Source organism: Engystomops pustulosus, chromosome 9, assembly GCF_040894005.1.
Source record: "Engystomops pustulosus chromosome 9, aEngPut4.maternal, whole genome shotgun sequence".
Taxonomy (NCBI): domain Eukaryota; kingdom Metazoa; phylum Chordata; class Amphibia; order Anura; family Leptodactylidae; genus Engystomops; species Engystomops pustulosus.
Window position 1 is genome coordinate 9,926,940 of NC_092419.1, and position 18,743 is coordinate 9,945,682.

At 45.2% G+C, this 18,743-nt stretch overlaps 1 protein-coding gene across 1 annotated transcript; it reads right to left on the reverse strand.

The window, feature by feature from the left end:
• Positions 1–1,290: 1,290 nt before the first annotated feature.
• LOC140077512 (olfactomedin-4-like) lies at positions 1,291–9,969 on the reverse strand. The gene is made up of 5 exons (XM_072124758.1): positions 9,913–9,969; positions 6,161–6,310; positions 4,439–4,651; positions 3,800–3,956; positions 1,291–2,373 (listed from the first exon to the last, which is right to left on the reverse strand). The coding sequence occupies exons 1-5, from the start codon at positions 9,967–9,969 to the stop codon at positions 1,559–1,561; spliced, it is 1,392 nt and encodes a 463-aa protein (XP_071980859.1). The 3' UTR covers positions 1,291–1,558.
• Between the last annotated feature and the right edge of the window lie 8,774 nt (positions 9,970–18,743).

Consider the following 18,743-nt stretch of genomic DNA (forward strand, 5'->3'; position numbering starts at 1 on the left):
AAAAGAGCGATTTCATACAGTATAAGAAAATTATTATAATCTTATCTTATAACAAACCATTTTATCATTTAGCAGAGTATATCCACATCTGAACACATTTTATAGCTTATACATCCGTTCTATTACATAAGAGAAGTTAAATGGGTTTTCCCACAAAGACAAGTTAGGCCTTAGCCTTATCCACAGGACAGGGCCTAACTTGCTGATTAGTGGTGGTCTCAGTGCTGAGACGCCCACAGATCGCGAAAATGAGGGACCCCCTCGCCACTCCTCAGACTAATGGAGCATGCGGCCGCACATGACCATTCCATGATAATTTCCATCAGCTCCTTAGAGATCAATGGAAAAGAGCGGCCATGTGTGGCCGCGTGCTCCATTATTCTGAGCAAGTCTGGATATACGTTGCAAAGTCAAGGTTTTCCCAATGCAGAACTGATCCTGTGCAGCCTATATGATATATGAGGTGCACTCACAATTCTGCTGGAATAAGTTTGAAGCTCTTTGTAGACACTGAACAAGCAGGATATATTTAGCTGTAAACTGCGAGGAAATGTAAATTAAGGTTTTAACATGTTGTATAGTGTGAGATGAGCATTAGAGTATTTGTAATATTTCTGTATATTAATTTCCTGTTAACTAATGTTATAAGACTAACTCACGATTTGAACATTAAAGATTCCAGTTTGATTTAAGATTACATGTGAGATTATGATTTAGTGTTCATTCACATAGAGATCCTTCACATTTTCCCCAGGACAATCTCTTTTTGCATTGCTTCAGCACATCTCAAATTGAAAATGAAGCAAGTTTGCAAATAATCGTGTTCGTCACGCCATTTTACATCTTTCATGCTGATCTATGTGACTCCCTGTTAGGATCCTACAAACAAACCCTGTTACAGCTAATTTTGCAATCACAGTTTGGTCTATCGTAACCTTACTTTATACAGGTCGTCCCCTACTTAAGGACATCCGATTTACAGACGACCCCTAGTTACAGACGGACCCCTCTGCCCACTGTGACCTCCGGTGACCTCTCTGGATACTTTACTTTAGTCCCAGACTGCAATGATCAGCTTTAAGGTGTCTGTAATTAAACTCTTTTGATAATTCTTGAAAGCAGAAAATGTTGAAAATCTGAATGTGAAAAGGGTCACATTTTTTATGTTTTGAACTTTAATTATAATATATAGCAGTTCTGAGTTACATACAAGATCCAACTTACGAACAACCCAAAAGAACCTATCTTGTATGTAAGGACTGCCTATACTTCAACATATTTGGTGGAGAAGTATAAGGTAGAGGACCAGTGCATCAGACTACATAGGGTTTGTTTGTAGTCTGTTGCCATGGTTTTCTAAACCTAATATTCAGAATATTAGTTTGTCTACACAGTAAGGGCAGGACTGACTATTATTTGGCTTTAATTGGATCATAAGGTGCACAAACTGGTTCATAGAAGTCCTGATTTGGAAGCGATCGCGTCCTCCTCGTCCTAGGGGAAAATATGGAAGACCTCCGCTGTATTGAACACTCTTTGGAGACTTGGACTTTTATGATTATATTTGAGATTTTCCTCCCTGAGGAGGTTTAAAAGTGAGAACGTACATGAGTAGGAGGCCATCGTTGTACATGTAGAGCTTCTGGTCATTGGGATTGTAGGACAGACTCTGCACATTCTCCTTCGGTTTTTCCAGGATAATACTAAACCACTCTTCCTTCCCAGTTTTTGTATCATACATGTAGAATATCTCTTCAGTTTTTATGTTAATGGTTCTCGTGACATACAAGACGCCGCACACCATGAACGCATTGGAGGCCGCCGGCTTGTACTGCCCGGTAATCCAGGTCTTTTGTACTACAAGCGATATGGGGTCTATTCTACTGATGACAATGTTTCCAGCTTGTTCTTCAGTAGAATAGATCGCCCAAAGCCCTTCTTCATCGGCGGCCATGTCAATGTCTTGGTAGGCCGAGGACGAGTAGGAGAAGCGGTTGTTGTAGGCCGCATTGGGAAGGGTAATTCTGGTTTCGATTTTATTGAGCTGTGGATTATATTTGCAGAGGTCTCTAGAGCTGTAGTAATTAAAGTACATGGAGTTATTAAACATAATCATCCCACTGCCCTGTCCAGAAGAGACTCTTACGTCCAAGTTTTGATTGTAGATCAGGAGGTCGTTGTATGTATTGTAAGTACGTACATAGTACAGTGTCCTTCCATTCGTATCGAGGGGAGACACCCAGTGTAAATTCTGATCAGCTCCGAATAATGAATCTCTCCCCCATCCGCCATATATGTAGCTGATTCCATAATAGTTGAGTTGTACAACCAATGGTTTACTGATGTCCACAATGGATCCATGTAGACAGGTACCTGCACGATGAAACCAACAAATGTATATTAACTCCTTAAATAGGACCAGCCACAACTTACAAATAATTCTTCAATCCGGGGCGTTGCAACAATTGATTGGACCCCATAGAAAACTTTTTCTTTGTTATGTTGACCAATATGTCGGGCACCACAGGGGACAGTTACCCCTTCAGGAGGAGCAAACATGAACAGCAGACAGTGATTGGATGCTACCAATGTTCATGGCATGACTAATGGAGCATGCAAAGTGTACACTCAGTGGAGAGGGTTGAAAGCCATACAGTGGTATCTGTCCCTTATAGGGGACACATGCTTTACATTGTTTATATGGCCGGCTGCATGCAAGGGCTCTGCTGGACCTCAGTAATGTGCTCTGGACCCATCCAGCCAGTTATTTGCTCTTATTATCAGCTGCACAGTTAGCACCTTCAGCTTTAGCAGTCACCGGTATCTGCATCAATAGTTAGCAGCCACAGACCAATCTACCAGGCCCCTCCATATGCGGGCCCCATAGCAGCCACTAGAGTTTCTATAGCGGTAGTTCTGCCAAGGACACTTATCTTTGGAACTGCTGTGCCATCTGATGATATTGTTTATTTCCTTCCTCAAGTGTGATATTTATCCTCACTATTAACCCATTAGTGCCTTTTAGTTGTTGCCCAAGTTCATTATCCTGTTTTTCTTTTGGAAATAGTATGAAACGTCTATAGGTTGTAAAGTGTTGGACGGAGCCGGACCACAAAGTTTAATAAAAGTTTGGGTCCAGGTCTGGATATGGTCCCCTACATATTAATTCTTTAAGTGTCACTGACAACGTCATTATCGGCATTTAAATGGCTAGGGCCACGTGCACACTGGCATGCAAGGGGAGGATCGTCACCCCAATGAGGTCATGGGGAGCAACGTTCTGATGTACAGCTAAGGCCGATTAAACACCACTTTGCCAAGGAGTTAAATTTTTACACCCATGTTCGGCGCTAGCGCAGATCACAGTTGTTACCATTTGGGGTCAAGGTTAGGTCCCATGACCCAACAGTAACATCCGGTATTTTAGCCAAATCATTACAAAGTGTTTAGACTGTGAACACAGAAGATTGAGGGAAAACACAAGGAGGATATTTAACGTATATTTCACACCAGTTTCTGATATGATAAAAGTAGAAAATAGTGGTACGTAGCCATTTATGCACCATTATCGGTGACTTCTGGTGCTTTAACGTTAAGCTAGACGCTTCAAAAAGGAGATGAAGCTCCTGCCTGACACATCTTCAATACGGTGCAGTGGGGGAGCGATGGACTTTATACAGGAGGCATCTTAGGGAGCTCTTGTTTGCCAGTAGGGAATATGTCATATACTAAGAGTCTGTTTAGGGGAACGATATAATTTAACATGAAATTCTAATAAGCAAAGTCTACTTCAACATACCATTTCCCGGGACAGAACCTGGAGGCATTGGATCCATTTGGTTCTTTTCACAATCTTCAAGTTGTTTCTTCAGGGCAGCAATTTCTCTTCTGATAACCAGGACGTTGTTCTTATCATAGACCTCCAGCTGGTTCACCATGATGGAAATGTTACGGATCTAGAGCAAAGTAACAATATTATTGGATAAGTCTGTAGAGATGTAGATCGTGAGATTATCGAAAACACCAAAGGTATTCACAATGGGGCAGATTTACTTAACCGGTCCATTCGCGATCCAGCGGCGGGTTCTCCGACGCTGATTCGTGTCTTCCGGCGATTCACTAAGGTAGTGCGCCCGATGTCCACCAGGTGTCGCTGCTGCGCTTAAGTCCGTCGCAGCTCACTAGAGTTCACCAAGCTAGGCCGGGTGCAGGTAAGCGCGTGTCAAGCGACACATTTTTTTTAAAATACGCCAGTTTTTCCGAATCCGTCGGGTTTTCCGGCGGCCACGCCCCCGATTTCCGACGCGTGCATGCCGACGTCGATCACTTGCGCCAAAAACCCGGGGCAATTCAGGAAAAACCGTTAATATTCGGGAAACACGTCAGAAAAACGTGATTCGGGCCCCAATATCTTATTATATGTCAGGATTTGTCTCACCTCCTGGTACAGAGTCTCCACCACAGCATTGGTTCCATTCATGGAAGATTTCAGCTGCTGGATCAGAGCCTCCATTTCTTGAATCTCCAACTTCACCAGTTCAAAGTCCAGCTCGATGTACACTAGACCTCCCTTCTCCATCTCCTCCACACGTTTGGTCAGGTTCACCAGATGACCCAAGTAAACATTCATTGTATCCTCGTAGTGCTGCATCTGTAATGAAACATTTAGTGATGCTCATTGGAAGCAAATACAATTTGAGGAACAATAAGCAAACTCAGGTCAAGTAATTTTCCTAAATCATAGAAGTGAGAAGGATTGGGTTTACATAGGGTGATGAGGATGGTTTGAGGTATGAGATTTTAGGTGCTTCCTAAGTGTAAAGTAGAAAAACTCCAATATTTTTATGCCTTATTTTATCTTTTTTGCCAATAAATCCATTTCTTAACTGTTAACAATGTGGATTTTAATCTGCTAAAGGGAATGCCTCATCATAACAACCCCTTTTTAGGCTGTAGCTGGGCCAGCAAGCACAATGCAAGCAATTTCTTACAATCTGAGGTACATTGGTTGTTTTTTGATTGACTTTAACAGAATACAATGGGGGTCATTTACTAAGAGCCCGATTCGCGTTTTCCCGATGTGCTACCCGAATATTTCCGATTTGCGCCGATTTTCCCTGAATTGTCCCGGGATTTTGGCGCACGCGATCGGATTGTGGCGCATCGGCGCTGGCATGCACGTGCCGGAAATCGTGGGGCGTGGCCGAACGAAAACCCGATGGATTCAGAAAAACCGCTGCATTAAAAAAAAAAAAAGTGTTGCGGGACTCGCGCTTACCTTCACTAGGAATAGGCCGGTGAACTTCAGTGCATTCCGGGGAACTTCAGCGCAGCAGTGCCACCTGGTGGACGTCGGAGGAACTACCTTAGTAAATCCCGGCCGGACCCGAATCCACCGCAGAGAACGCGCCGCTGGATCGTGAATGGACCGGGCAAGTAAATCTGCCCCATTGAGTGTTCTACTTTAAAATGCTCATCTGCTACCTAGTGTCACGGGTGTCCCTGCGATCTGAGGCACACCCGTGCCCCTCTCCGTGGTGGCGCCCTTCCCGGCCCTCACTTACCTCTCCGGGTTGCTGCTTCCGTCCCTTCCAGTCGGCGCGTGCGTCCGGCTCCCTAGGGCGCTTGCGCGCCGGCTCACGAAGATTTAAAGGGCCAGCGGATTGCTGACTGGTGCTGGTCACTTGCGGGGTTTCTATTTAAGCTTCCTGCTCCCATCAACCCCTCCGGATCTTTGTGCTATATGCCATTGAGAAAGCTACTTCCCTGCGTTCCCTGTGTTCCTGCTCTGCTCTCCTGTTGTGACCCTGGACCTGACCCTGACTTTGCACCTCTGCCGCCTGACCTGAATATCAGCCTGTTCCTGACTCTGAGACACTCCTTGTTTCTCTACCTGGACCTTGGCTACCACCGCGGACAAGTCGCACCTGTGGAATGACCTGGGGATACCACGCCGCAGCAAGACCATCCTGCTTTGCGGCGGGCTCTGGTGAAGACCGGATGCCACATAGATTCCGGTGCCAGGTGGTCCAGGGGTTTCACTGATCCCGAGTCGTGACTCCTAGGCTGTCTAAGTGGACCATATTCATGTGCATTGTGCATTTTCATATCAACAGGGAATAAATATTTGTACATTCGAGTGCAAAAATAACTTCTATACCGTTGTGATTTGCTGCTCCACAGCGATACTCAGGTCTCGGTTGGATATTTCCAGGACTTCCAAACGATCCGCTGGAAATGTAGAATCTGGCAAGACCACGGAGCAATGACAGACGCCCTGGTCATCCACGGAGCCATTGAAATTCTGAATCTGTTGAAAAATCACAATATTCATGTGTATTATGTCAAAAATTTTAGTATTGTGCTCAAAAATATTATATTACTATAGGTTTAATTTTTGAAAACCCAATCAATAAGCACTAACCGATCCTGTTGCAAAATCCAGCTGGAACCCCTACACCTATTTTGTGGGCCTATCTTCACTGTCAACCATTGTCCTGGAAACCTTGGGACTTATATTTATGGTTCCTCTAGTAATCACAAAGTTCCTGCCTGAGGAAGGATCAGGTTTGGCTACAAATATCTTCTTCTGGTCAGGGTATCAGCAGGTGGCATAGATTCAAGACATTGGACAACCTATCCAGAGGTGGACGTCACCACATGTTCTGACCATGTAATGTTCAATTGCAATACCCAAGAGCTACATCTCACAATCAATGGGACTCAGGTAACATATTAAATGTTCAAGTCCAGGACTGCACAGGTATAAAAATACTGAATGTGTGTTGCTTTTCAAGAAGGGCTGCCAAAACTAAACATGACAGCATAGCAAAGTAGAGATATTTGGCCAAATTCAGCCAAAAACAGCATATTAGTAGGAAATGGTTAACAACTCCCAAAATTAATAGGTAAGGAGGAATGGTCTGGGAATTTATCTGATTAAAAAGTCTTCTCACATGATTTTCCCGTTTTATCTCCATCGTTATTTAATCATTTACTTGTGGAATTTGTGGATCCTGTTATTTGGCATCTTTTTCTAAGGTTCAATTTTATTAAATTTTATTTGTACCAAATTAGCTAAAAATGTAAAATATATCGGTACATAATGATACTGCTGTAATGGACCAATGGAACCAAAGTAAGAGGTTAATTATTCTGTACAGTAAAAATGTCCAACAGATCTTCTGACTTTAAGTGTACAAGTAATTTCCGATCATTTGGAATTTTTTTTGGGGGGGGGTGTTAACATTTTTCTAAAATACTTTATTACAAAATTCTAGTTAGTTTGTAAAAAAAACAGACTGAAATGCTCCTTTTTGCACATATCCGTATTCCTGACTGTATACGGTATGTAGTGTGTGTCTAAGGAGGCTGACTACCTACCTAATCACCCTTTGTGTTTATAAAGCTCTGCCAGTGAGTATTACATCCATCACTCTCAGCTTGATGTTTGAAAATAATGTTCATAGCATAATACAGCCAGGGAGAGCGCAGAAAAGGTTAAGACTCACTGCTCAGAGCTGTGGAAACAAACAGAGAGGAGAGGGAGTTCTGTCTTCTGCCTCATAGACAGACCAGCATTGATAACGGAGATAATATTATTATTGTTTCTTTACAATCCAAGCAGAATGTCTTAATGAAGAATATTGAAAAAATATTCACAGCACTTCCCCCCCACACACAATACTAAAATGTATCTCATTAATACAGATGAATTTCTTATGTGAATCTAACGTTTCAGATCCTTGTTTTGTTAAGAACTAGAGACGAGCGAGCACTAAAATGCTCGGGTGCTCGTTATTCGAGACAAACTTTTCCCGATGCTCGTATCAAATAACGAGCCCCATTGAAGTCAATGGGAGACTCGAGCATTTTTTTAATAGAACAGAACAGTAAAAGAACAGTGCAAAAAAAAAATATTCCAGATGTTTCCTGATGTTTTGCTTGTAAGAACACATTGAAATAACACTATTCTTCACTTTCCAGGTGTGCGCGCGTGTCTACCGATAAGTTCGGAGATGTTCGGAACATCTGGAATGTGAAGAATAGTTTTATTTCAATGTGTTCTGCACTTAAATGCTCCTGTGTTCACTGTTTTTAATGTTTTAATTCTATTCTTCACTTTGCAGATGTGCGCGCGTATCTCCGAACCTATCGGAAGACACAAGCGCACACCTGCAATGTGAAGAATAGTGTTACTTCAATGTGTTCTTACAAGTAAAATATCTGTAAACATCTGGATTTTTTTTTTACAATAAAAATACTTTTATTCAATTTATTTTATTAATTTACTGCTCGATCTCGAGCCGGCGAGATACTCGTCCGAGTAACGAGCCGGTCCGAGTATGCTAATACTCCACCGAGCAGTATACTCGCTCATCTCTAATAAGAACCCAAAAATTTAAACCAAATCAGAGTTATCTGACCCTGTGGGATTCTAGATTATAGCTAAACACTTCCCAGATCTTCATATCTTCATATCCAACTTAAAGGAAACCTACCACCACGGATCTACCTATTAGGGTGCATCTATTGTACGTGAGGATAGCACTTTTAAGGGCTAATCCTCATGTCCCTACAATCTTTTAAAAACTTTTATTGCCCTAATATGCTAATCTTCTAAAGAGGCTACTGGGGCGTGGAGTAGCCGTAGCTGAAGCTACATGGCGCCCCTACTCCACGCCCCAGTACCCTCATTGATCCTCCTATTGGCATATCTTCGGCGCACAGCTGTGAGTAGCTGCCCGCCCTCTTCCGCGAAGCCGGTGATCTGTGCATTCGCAGTAGCTCCAGCTTTGGAGCGGTGACCATGCAGTTCTGTGCATGCACATAACACCGACTTTGCGGGCGTAGCTGCACGCCAAAGATATGCCAGTAGGAGGATCAAGGAGGGTACTGCGGCGTGGAGTAGATGCTCCATATAGCCTCAGCTCCGGCTACTCCACGCCCCAGTAGCCTCTTTAGAAAATTTGCATAATAGGGCAATAAAAGTTTTAAAAAGATAAAGGGGACGTAAGGATAAGCCTTACAATAGAGGCACCTACCACCTGATCTACCTTAATAGGTAGATCCGTAGTGGTAGGTTTCCTTTAATAATGAAAAGTCACTACAACGTGTATGAAAATAAAAGTTCACAAAATTACCAGCATTCATTTTATTCTGAATGAAAATTATCTTACAATGCAAAATTTCTAAATCTGGCAGCAGGTCAACGGGGGGTTATTTAGTATAACACCATATAATGCAAAGTAATAATACTACATAATAATAATAATACTCCGGCAGTCTTAGCTTCATGACATTGGGGGATTTTATTTCCTGAGCAAAACCCATCTACATGATATATATGTTGCTAAATGATTTGGGGCAAATTTATCACCACACTATATTTAGTGACTTTTTAGAGTTCGGGAATCTGATTTGCTCTGATCAACTTTCTCAATCCCCCAAAATTAATAAATATCTTACAGTGAATGTCTGTAATTATGGTAAGGTTGGTCTGACATGTTACCTGCTATAGACCCCCTTTTAGCATCATAGTATTAACCTCCGGTAACGCTATCTAACACTGCGGCGGGGTACAATGTAATTGTCGGACAGCTCGCAAAGCTGTCCGAAGTATTCATGAGGGGGCGGGGTTGGGGCGTGGCTAGGGGCAGTGACGGCCTATGGAGCGAGCGGGGTGGTCCGGGGAAGAGGCAGCGCCTCGGACCGCCCCCTATTGAATACGTCGGACAGCTTTGCAAGCGGTCCGATGATTACACTGTACTCCGCCGCAGTGTTTGATAGCGTTACCGGAGGTTCCCAGTAACGCTATCACTCTAACACTGCAGCGATTGATCAAGCATCCATAATAAATGCAAAGTCATAACATCATTGTCCTCCATAAACACATATATCATGATATCATACCAGGCCGGCGGCAGGATTTCGGCAAATGGCGAGGAGGAGAATGATGAGGGTAAACATGGTGACCGTCCAGTCTTCTATACCCGGTAGCTGCGCCGCCCCACTATATATACAGCCATGAGGAGATGCGTCCCCTCCCTTGTGATATCACTTAATCTTACATGTAATAAATTAAAAAAATATCTGACTGTTTGATCCGTAATTGGGCTATAAACACTGCGGAAGAAATATCCGATTTACGTAAGATGTGGATGTCCACACAATAAAAGGAAGGTCCCGGAATTATTATAAAAGGCCAAAAAGGTCATAAATCTGGAAATATTATAGAACATCTGATACATGAAAGACAAACATGTCCGATAAAACCCCGAACTTCTCTACATCGGCCAATTTATATATTTATATATTGCCTGATGAGACGACTTGTAGATTTTCAAGATCAAAATTCCAGGTTTAGGAAATTCAACCTCTCAAAAAATATTTGCTATTTTTTTTTAGAACGAGCAGGCAAGTATGTGTTGTGGGTGAAAAAAGCTATTGCCATCCACATCGTGCCAGATGTATCGCTGTCCTGCGCATCACAAGCTACAACCATCTGTGATGAGTTGAGTTCCTGACTCTTATTAATCACTTTACTTTAGGCGCAATGTTAGATTCGGGCTCTTACATGTGATCCTGCTACAAGCTCCTCTCTGCTTCTCTCCCGCACCACAGCATGAGAATGACCCCCACAGCAGCACCCAGGTGTGTGACACCCTGCACCCAGTGACCTCCTCAGCAGGGGCTTCTCCTGGAGGGGATCCCCCAGTGCTGGTCTCCTGCTGCCCTCCTGTATCTAAGGCCAGTATCCTCCTCAGACACCAGTATGGTCATCCTGCTACACGGGAGACACTTCTCTGTCCTGTCTGCAGCTCCTGCACACTTCTCTTCTATCCTGCTACATGAGGACACTTCTCTGTCCTGTCTGCAAAATCCTGCAAACTTCTCGTCTCTCCTGGTCTGAGCTGAGGCTTTTGCAGATTGTTTGTAAATAGAAGATTATGAACTGTAAACAGAGGCTGCAGGTAGTGTTAAATCTGGCTGAGCTCTGCTGCTGGGGACAAGCTGCTCTGGTCGGGTTTCCCGAATATTACCGATTTGCGCCGTTTTTCCCTGAATTGCCCCAGGTTTTTGGCGCACATGATCGGATTGTGGCGCATCGGCGCCGGCATGCATGCAACGGAAAACAGGGGGGCGTGGCCATCGGAAAACCCGACGGATTCTGAAAAAACGCTGTATTTTTTTAACAAAAAATGTGTCGCTTGACATGCGCTTACATGCACCCAGCATAGGACGGTGAACTTCCGTGAACTCCAGCGGACTTCAGCGCAGCAGCGACACCTGGTGGCCATCGGGCGCACTACCTTAGTGAATCGCCGGAAGACCCAAATCCTCGACAGAGAACTCGCCGCTGGATTGCGACAGGACCGGATAAGTAAAACTGCCCCACTGTGCTGCTTCTCAGTTTACGCCACCTTCGGGCTGGAGTGTTTTTGTGCCTGAATTAAAAGTCGCAAATGATGAATATTATTAGCCACAGCAAAACATCTGGATTGGAAGGATAAATGAGCGAAACCTGGTAATTTTTGCTGCGCGGCTAGTTTGGTATTTAGTGGCAACACGGGCGCAAAAACAGTGCAACGTTATGAAACGACGCAAAAACAACTGAAAAAACAAGTGATACATCTGTCCCATCATCTGCCAAAGAATAAAGAAATGCCAGGCTCTAATCCAATAGCCTAAACCTTTCTTCCAGGGCTTGTTAAAGGCTTCGGAGACGAGGACGCGTAGCTGGAGCTGCGTGCATTCACCCTCAAAGCCGGAAGTACTGCGCATGCGCAGAACTCCGTTTATTGGAAGATTTTGTTTGCCAATCTTCCAGTTAAAAGATCATACGGATCAAGGACTGTAAACCAAGCACACTGACATACTACTGTGTGCCCTCTCTGGCAGGATCTGCTCTTATTTTAGCATCTTATGCCCTTGTTTTTACACAAAAAATGCTTTTAAATTATGCAAATGAACCTCAGAGGCTCTGGGTGTGAATGGAGCCTGGAGCTCCTCAGGGTCATTTGCATATTTTTTAAAGACTTTTTTCTTAAAAACATGAGAATAGGAAGCTTAAAAAAAGAGCTGATCCCACCAGAGGGGGTGCACACCAGTATGTCAGTGTGCTTGGTTTACAATCCTTCATCCTGGTGGTAGATTCCCTTTAATCATATCACATGGTGAAAGATCATGTACATTGAGGAAGTATCAGGTGTTGCTAAGATCTGCAATTGATGAAAGTTTTGAGCATCTAACTCTAATCTATGGCAAGATCTAAACAAATATTTTCAGCCACTTGCAACCTAATAAATCAAATCAAGTCACAAAGTCTCAAAGGCTACCATGGTGCAGGGCGAGCCGGCTATGGAGTCTGGAATCGATGTCAAGCCTCTTCAGTGTTGAGTTGTCAGATGCCATGAAGAAGCCTTCAGAAGGAAACATCACACCCAAGGTCAAGGCAAAGGGTAGGAGAGGGTAGGCACCACCCTGCTTCCCAAATTGGGGGAAGGCACATTTCTTTAGGACCATTAATTACAAGTTGGTGCTTTTCCTACATGATGCAAATAGGAAAAAGATACCACCACCAGTGCCCTCTCGATGTCACAGCGGCACAAGAAAGCTCAGCTCTAAGTGTAGTAGATATTTCTATTGTAGCAGCTTAGATACCGTGTGATATTGTATGAATACAAGCTGTCCACAAGTAACATCTTCTCTGAATAAAGTAAAATGTAAAAAGAGTAAAGGGAGAATGCTGTAACCCCTGCAGCTGCATATTTCTCTTTAGCCTCAGTCTATGTGCTTACCTAATGCTACTTCTTACTCCAAACCCGATTGCCATATCTATACTGTATGATGTCCTGGATCACTGTACTATTTGGATCCCCCACTACTGCATTAAGCCCCATTGAAAAAAGTAAAGGCCCTGTAAAGTCAAAAGCACTGGTCTGCTTTTAAGCTGTTCTCAGGCTCTATTCTACCTTTTAGTCCACTATCCACTATCCTCTCTTCCCTTCTGTATTCTGCCTCCCCTATCTACTGTATTCCCAGTCTCCCAAACTCTGTCTCTCCTCCGCCTTTCTTCTGAAGCTCCCATGTTCTGACTCTCCTCTGCTCCTCTGTTCTGCCTCTCCTCCGCTCCTCTGTTCTGCCTCTCCTCTGCTCCTCTTTTCTGCCTCTCTTCTGCTCCTCTGTTCTGCCTCTCCTCTGCTTCCATTTTCTACCTCTCCTCCGCTCCTCTGTTCTGCCCTCCACCGCTCCTGTGTTCTGCCTCTCCTCCGCTCCTCTGTTCTGCCTCTCTTCCGCTCCTCTGTTCTGCCTCTCCTCCGCTCCTCTGTTCTGCCTCTCCTCTGCTCCTCTGTTCTGCCTCTCCTCCACTCCTCTATTCTGCCTCTCCTCCGCTCCTCTATTCTGCCTATCCTCCGCTCCTCTATTCTGCCTCTCCTCTGCTCCTCTATTCTGCCTCTCCTCCGCTCCTCTATTCTGCCACTCCTCCGCTCCTCTGTTCTGCCACTCCTCCACTCCTCTATTCTGCCTCTCTTCTGCTCCTCTGTTCTGCCTCTCCTCTGCTCCTCTGTTCTGCCTCTCCTCCGCTCCTGTGTTCTGCCTCTCCTCCGCTCCTCTGTTCTGCCTCTCCTCCGCTCCTGTGTTCTGCCTCTCCTCCGCTCCTCTATTCTGCCTCTCCTCCGCTCCTCTATTCTGCCTCTCCTCCGCTCCTCTGTTCTGCCTCTCCTCCGCTCCTGTGTTCTGCCTCTCCTCCGCTCCTCTGTTCTGCCTCTCCTCCGCTCCTCTATTCTGCCTCTCCTCCGCTCCTCTATTCTGCCTCTCCTCCGCTCCTCTATTCTGCCTCTCCTCCGCTCCTCTATTCTGCCTCTCCTCCGCTCCTCTGTTCTGCCTCTCCTCTGCTTCCATGTTCTACCTCTCCTCCGCTCCTCTATTCTGCCTCTCCTCCGCTCCTCTATTCTGCCTCTCCTCCGCTCCTCTGTTCTGCCTCTCCTCCGCTCCTCTATTCTGCCTCTCCTCCGCTCCTCTATTCTGCCTCTCCTCCGCTCCTCTATTCTGCCTCTTCTCCGCTCCTGTGTTCTGCCTCTCCTCCGCTCCTCTGTTCTGCCTCTCCTCCGCTCCTCTATTCTGCCTCTCCTCCGCTCCTGTGTTCTGCCTCTCCTCCGCTTCTGTGATCTGCCTCTCCTCCGCTTCTGTGATCTGCCTCTCCTCCGCTCCTGTGTTCTGCCTCTCCTCCGCTCCTCTGTTCTGCCTCTCCTCCGCTCCTCTGTTCTGCCTCTCCTCCTCTCCTCTGTTCTGCCTCTCCTCCGCTCCTCTATTCTGCCTCTCCTCTGCTCCTCAGTTGTATATTTCGCTCCATCTGGACAACTTCTACTCCAGTATTGGCCAGTGAGTTCTGTCCCATCTTGGGACCTTTTTTAGGTCTATTAGCCATTCCTTCTTCTGCTTGTGTTATGGTGTCAGGATTAGGAGCTACAGAATATGCGACCTACTATATGTGCAATCAGGACACACCCCCACCTCAAACACTTCTAATACATCTCCCCCAAGTCAAACCAAAACGCTGATCTACCTTAGGTTTAACGGGTTTCTTTTGGCTTTAGCTGCGTAATTGCCCTTTTTCTGAGAATTATTTTCTCCCCTATGTAGTGTCTTTACGAGTCTTTTCCACTTTTTTATCCAACCAACTTCTCTTTTCCTTATCCTCCTTCCCAAGACTTCGCGACTCCTAACTTGGAAATGTGGGCACCCATATGCTACCTCTAATAGTCTTAATTTTTCACTTTTATTATATATGTATACAGGGTTGGCTCCAGGTATCAGTAGGCCCCTGGGTGACAGAGCCTCAGGGGGCTCATTTGCAGTGAACTCACATGGCGGCACAAAAAATTCAGAAACTAAAAGTTTATCAACCTAAACAGCCCCTCAAGGTTATTTTATATAAATCCCCCATGGATTCCTTATGTACAGGCTTATGTGGGCGCCCCCAGCAGCTTGGGGCCCTGGCATTTGCCCAGCTTTGCCCAGTGCTGGCACCGGCCCTGTATGGATATTTGATTTTTTGCAATTTTTCTTTTTTTTCTTGCTTTTTTGCTAGTCAATTTCCTGTGCTTCTAAATTTTACAATCATTTTATTGTATTCTGCCATGTTTTCTTTTCTTTGTGATGTTTTCCTGGATTTTCTACCTGTGACATGTATTTAGAAGGGGATTGTGTCGCTCGCGATCGGATTGTGGCGCAGCCGCGCTGCTTCCATGCTACAGAAATCTGACACTTACATTTACCAACCTCATAAAAAATTCATTGATAATTTCAGACTTTGATAGGAAGGTGTTTCCTGGATTTGTTCTTCTCTTCAGGTCATTCAGAAATAGAAGCGCACCAGTTCTATGCAAATTTTCAGACCTGATGTAGTTTTCTGTATGTGTTATCAGTGCAGATGATATATCAGTCATTACGACGTGAGGATGTAAAAAGGGAACCTTCCCAGGGACAGTAACTTCCCTGTTCTGTTTTTTAGTCCATAAAACAGTCAGTCACAAATGTGCCGATTATCTTTGGAATCACATATTATATTAATTGGGACTACAATAACCTGCGCACCAACCTGCTTGCTGATGGACACTAGATTCCACGACACTCCATGGAAAACCACCCAATGGGAACCTAACTAGGCCAGAATAACCAAACCTCTATCATTATAAGAGGGGACCATCCCAAATGTTATACCATCTCCAAGGCCCCAAAAATCGCCAGACCTGCTGCTATGATTCTTCTTCTAAACCAATGAGAAGAGATTGCAAAATAATGGCGGCTGAACTCTATACCGTGCGCCCAGTGATAAATATGAGAAGCTTCTGCCTCTGGGCTGGTTAATTCCCGCCACTTGTACACTCCCCTCCCAATTTCCAAAGGCTTATAAATATAATTTTATGTTCCCCAGGAATGTGCCCATTACCATTACCAAATTCTTAAAGAGGACCTGTCACCTCAATTTTTCGGCACCAGGAGCTGTTTACTAAAGTAAGCAGCTCCTAGTCCTTGAACAAACGCCGCAGTGTTAGAGTGATAGCGTTACTGGAAACCTCCGGTAACGCTATCAAACACTGCGGCGGGGTACAGTGTAATCATCGGACAGCTCGCAAAGCTGTCTGATGTATTCATGAGGGGGCGATCCGAGGTGCTGCCTCTTCCCCGGACTGCCCTGCTCGCTCCATAGGCCGGCAGTAACTGCCACGCGCTAGGCGGCAGTCACCGCCCCTAGCCACACCCCAACCCCGCCCCCTCATGAATACGTCGGACAGCTTTGTGAGCTGTCTGACAATTACACTGTACCCCGCCGCAGTGTTTGATAGCGTTACCGGAGGTTTCTGGTAACACTATCACTCTAACACTGCGGCGTTTGATCAAGCACCAGGAGCTGCTTACTTTAGTAACATCTCCTAGTGCCGATAAATTGGGTGACAGGTCCTCTTTAATGGATCAGACAACATCTGCCTTTTCAGGGTATGGTTGAAATACAAGCCCTACAAAGAGCAGACTTAGCTGAAGTGGAGGCTCCAATACTGCTAGACACGGGCTCTGCTAGGGTCAGAAAAGATCCGGGGGACGGCCCCTTGCAGGAAATTGGACGCACGATCTTAGTGAATCAACCCGGACCAGAATCCTTGTCGGACAACGCACCACGGGATTGCGACGGGCCTGGGTAAATAAATTTGCCCCAGTACATTTGTCAGGATCGGAGGTAGTGGACCCACTGAACCGCCGTGAGCGATGATGTAAGCCGACACCCTGGGAGATGGACTTGCTGCGGCGGGATACCACCAGATTGCTCCAGAGAGTCGTAGTCAGGCAGGGGGTCAGGACAGGTGGATTCGAGATGAGGGAACGAAGCAGAAGCCACAACGGCAAAATCACCAAAGTTACAATAACACGCTATCACTCAAGCAACACGGCACAAAGACCCAGCAGAGGTCAAAGGAAGAGGCTGGCGATTTATCAGGGCAGCGATCAGCCGGCGCCAATTAGGGGCGAGCTGGCCCTTTAGATTTCACAGAGTGCCGGTGCGAGCGCAGGGCCACAAGAGCCGTCACTGGAGTGCGGACAGGTCATTAAATGGCCTTAGGGAGACGGAGGATTTTATAAAGAGGGCATTGGTTCTGGGGGATGCATACAGTTCTCTAGCAAATCTGAACCCCAATAATAGCGCCCAAATGTCCGAACCACCACTTTTTTGCCGCGCGGTAAGCAAAATTGCAAATATGTAAATGTCATCTCATCCAGCAAAAAATAAATCCTTATTACAATCGGCTCCTTTGCTATGTAAGAATCCATCTTAGGGCTCATTCACAAGACCATAGATCTCTATGGCTCCCGGTCACGGCGCGGTTAGCACGCACTGCATCACTGCAACTTGACCAAGTCGAGCTGCCACTCGTCTACCTACGGAGGGAGGAGCGGTGAAGAGCCTCTCACCTCCTCCCCCCGGTCCTGTGCTCACCCAGGATCTGGGCGAGCGTGCGTCCTTGTGAATGCACCCTAATTCAGATACCAGGGGGATTACAATAGGTGATAAGGAACGTAAAGGATCAGCATGTGCTGAGGATCTGCTTTTTTCTGCATCTTCACCACTTTATTAGAATTCTCAAAATACTCATAATTGTCTTAATATAACCTGAATAAATCTGAGGCTCTAAACAAAACTTAAAAGGGAACCTGTCACCAGGTTACAGAAGCCCATCACACCTGTAGTGCAAATCTGCCTTCTCTAAGCATTTGCATTACAGTATCATTGTATGTTATAACTTACCTTGTACCCTGACAGAATCCTCTGTGTGGTCCCAGGGGTTGGGCTTTGGTTTGGATGCATTTCAAAAACAACATGTGACTTGTCTGTGCTGCAGACTCCTCAGCTCTCGGCCCCCACCTTTGTGCTCCTGTGCAGCTCATTCATGTATAATGAAGCTGATGTTGTTGCAATGCTAGGTGCAATGTTTGTACTTTATGAATGTTTTATGTGTGTGGCTATTTTTACTATTGTAAAGTTGGTTTTTTTTAGTGTGTTATGTTTGGGGTATATGTTAGATTGTTTTTTTATTTTTTTTTCATTGTATTCTTTAAAATTGGTGCAGTGTGTAACATCGGTATTTCCTTTTGGGGGACAAAAATAAATTGTTGTTAATGTGGTTTGTGTATTTTTCCAGACACCTCGTTTTCTACAGTAAATAAAATGAGGGTCCAGCCCATATCCACACGTCATTTTGTATAGGTTGAACGACAGGTTGCAGACATAGAGGCCTGCTCCGAGCAGCCAGACAATGCAGGGGAAGTTCGGGATAATTCTGGGAATAAGTGGGGGGTAGCTACACCAGCTAGTGGAAGGGTAGGTATCCAGTACAGCAGGTGATGTCAAAATCTTACATTTGTGAATAGGAATCAGGTACGGAGCGGTGAGGGGATTACACACATCTGGATGATGCCGTTACTGACAGTGTCTCTACCACTACATAGCCAACATCTTCTGCCTGGTCCACCAAGTCTCCTTCAGCCCTACAAAGTACAACGAGCCTGAATCTGCTACCAAAAAAGAACAACTATCACACACAGGGGCACATTCACCCACCTGGTCTTAGAAGTCACTAAGATCGTGCGCCCGATATCCTGCATGTGTCGCTTCCCCACTCAAGTCCCCGGAGTTCACCTTCTTCTTCCTGGTGCATGTAAGTGCATTGTCCGTGTATAATGTG

Bases quoted from the DNA above. Each gene is read 5' to 3' on its own strand.
- LOC140077512 (XM_072124758.1), bottom strand. From the start codon at position 9,969: ATGTTTACCCTCATCATTCTCCTCCTCGCCATTTGCCGAAATCCTGCC. The intron at 3,957-4,438 runs GTGAGACAAATC...ACTTTGCTCTAG, and splicing joins TGGAGACTCTGTACCAGGAG to ATCCGTAACATTTCCATCAT. The intron at 2,374-3,799 runs GTATGTTGAAGT...TTCATCGTGCAG, and splicing joins AGGTTCTGTCCCGGGAAATG to GTACCTGTCTACATGGATCC.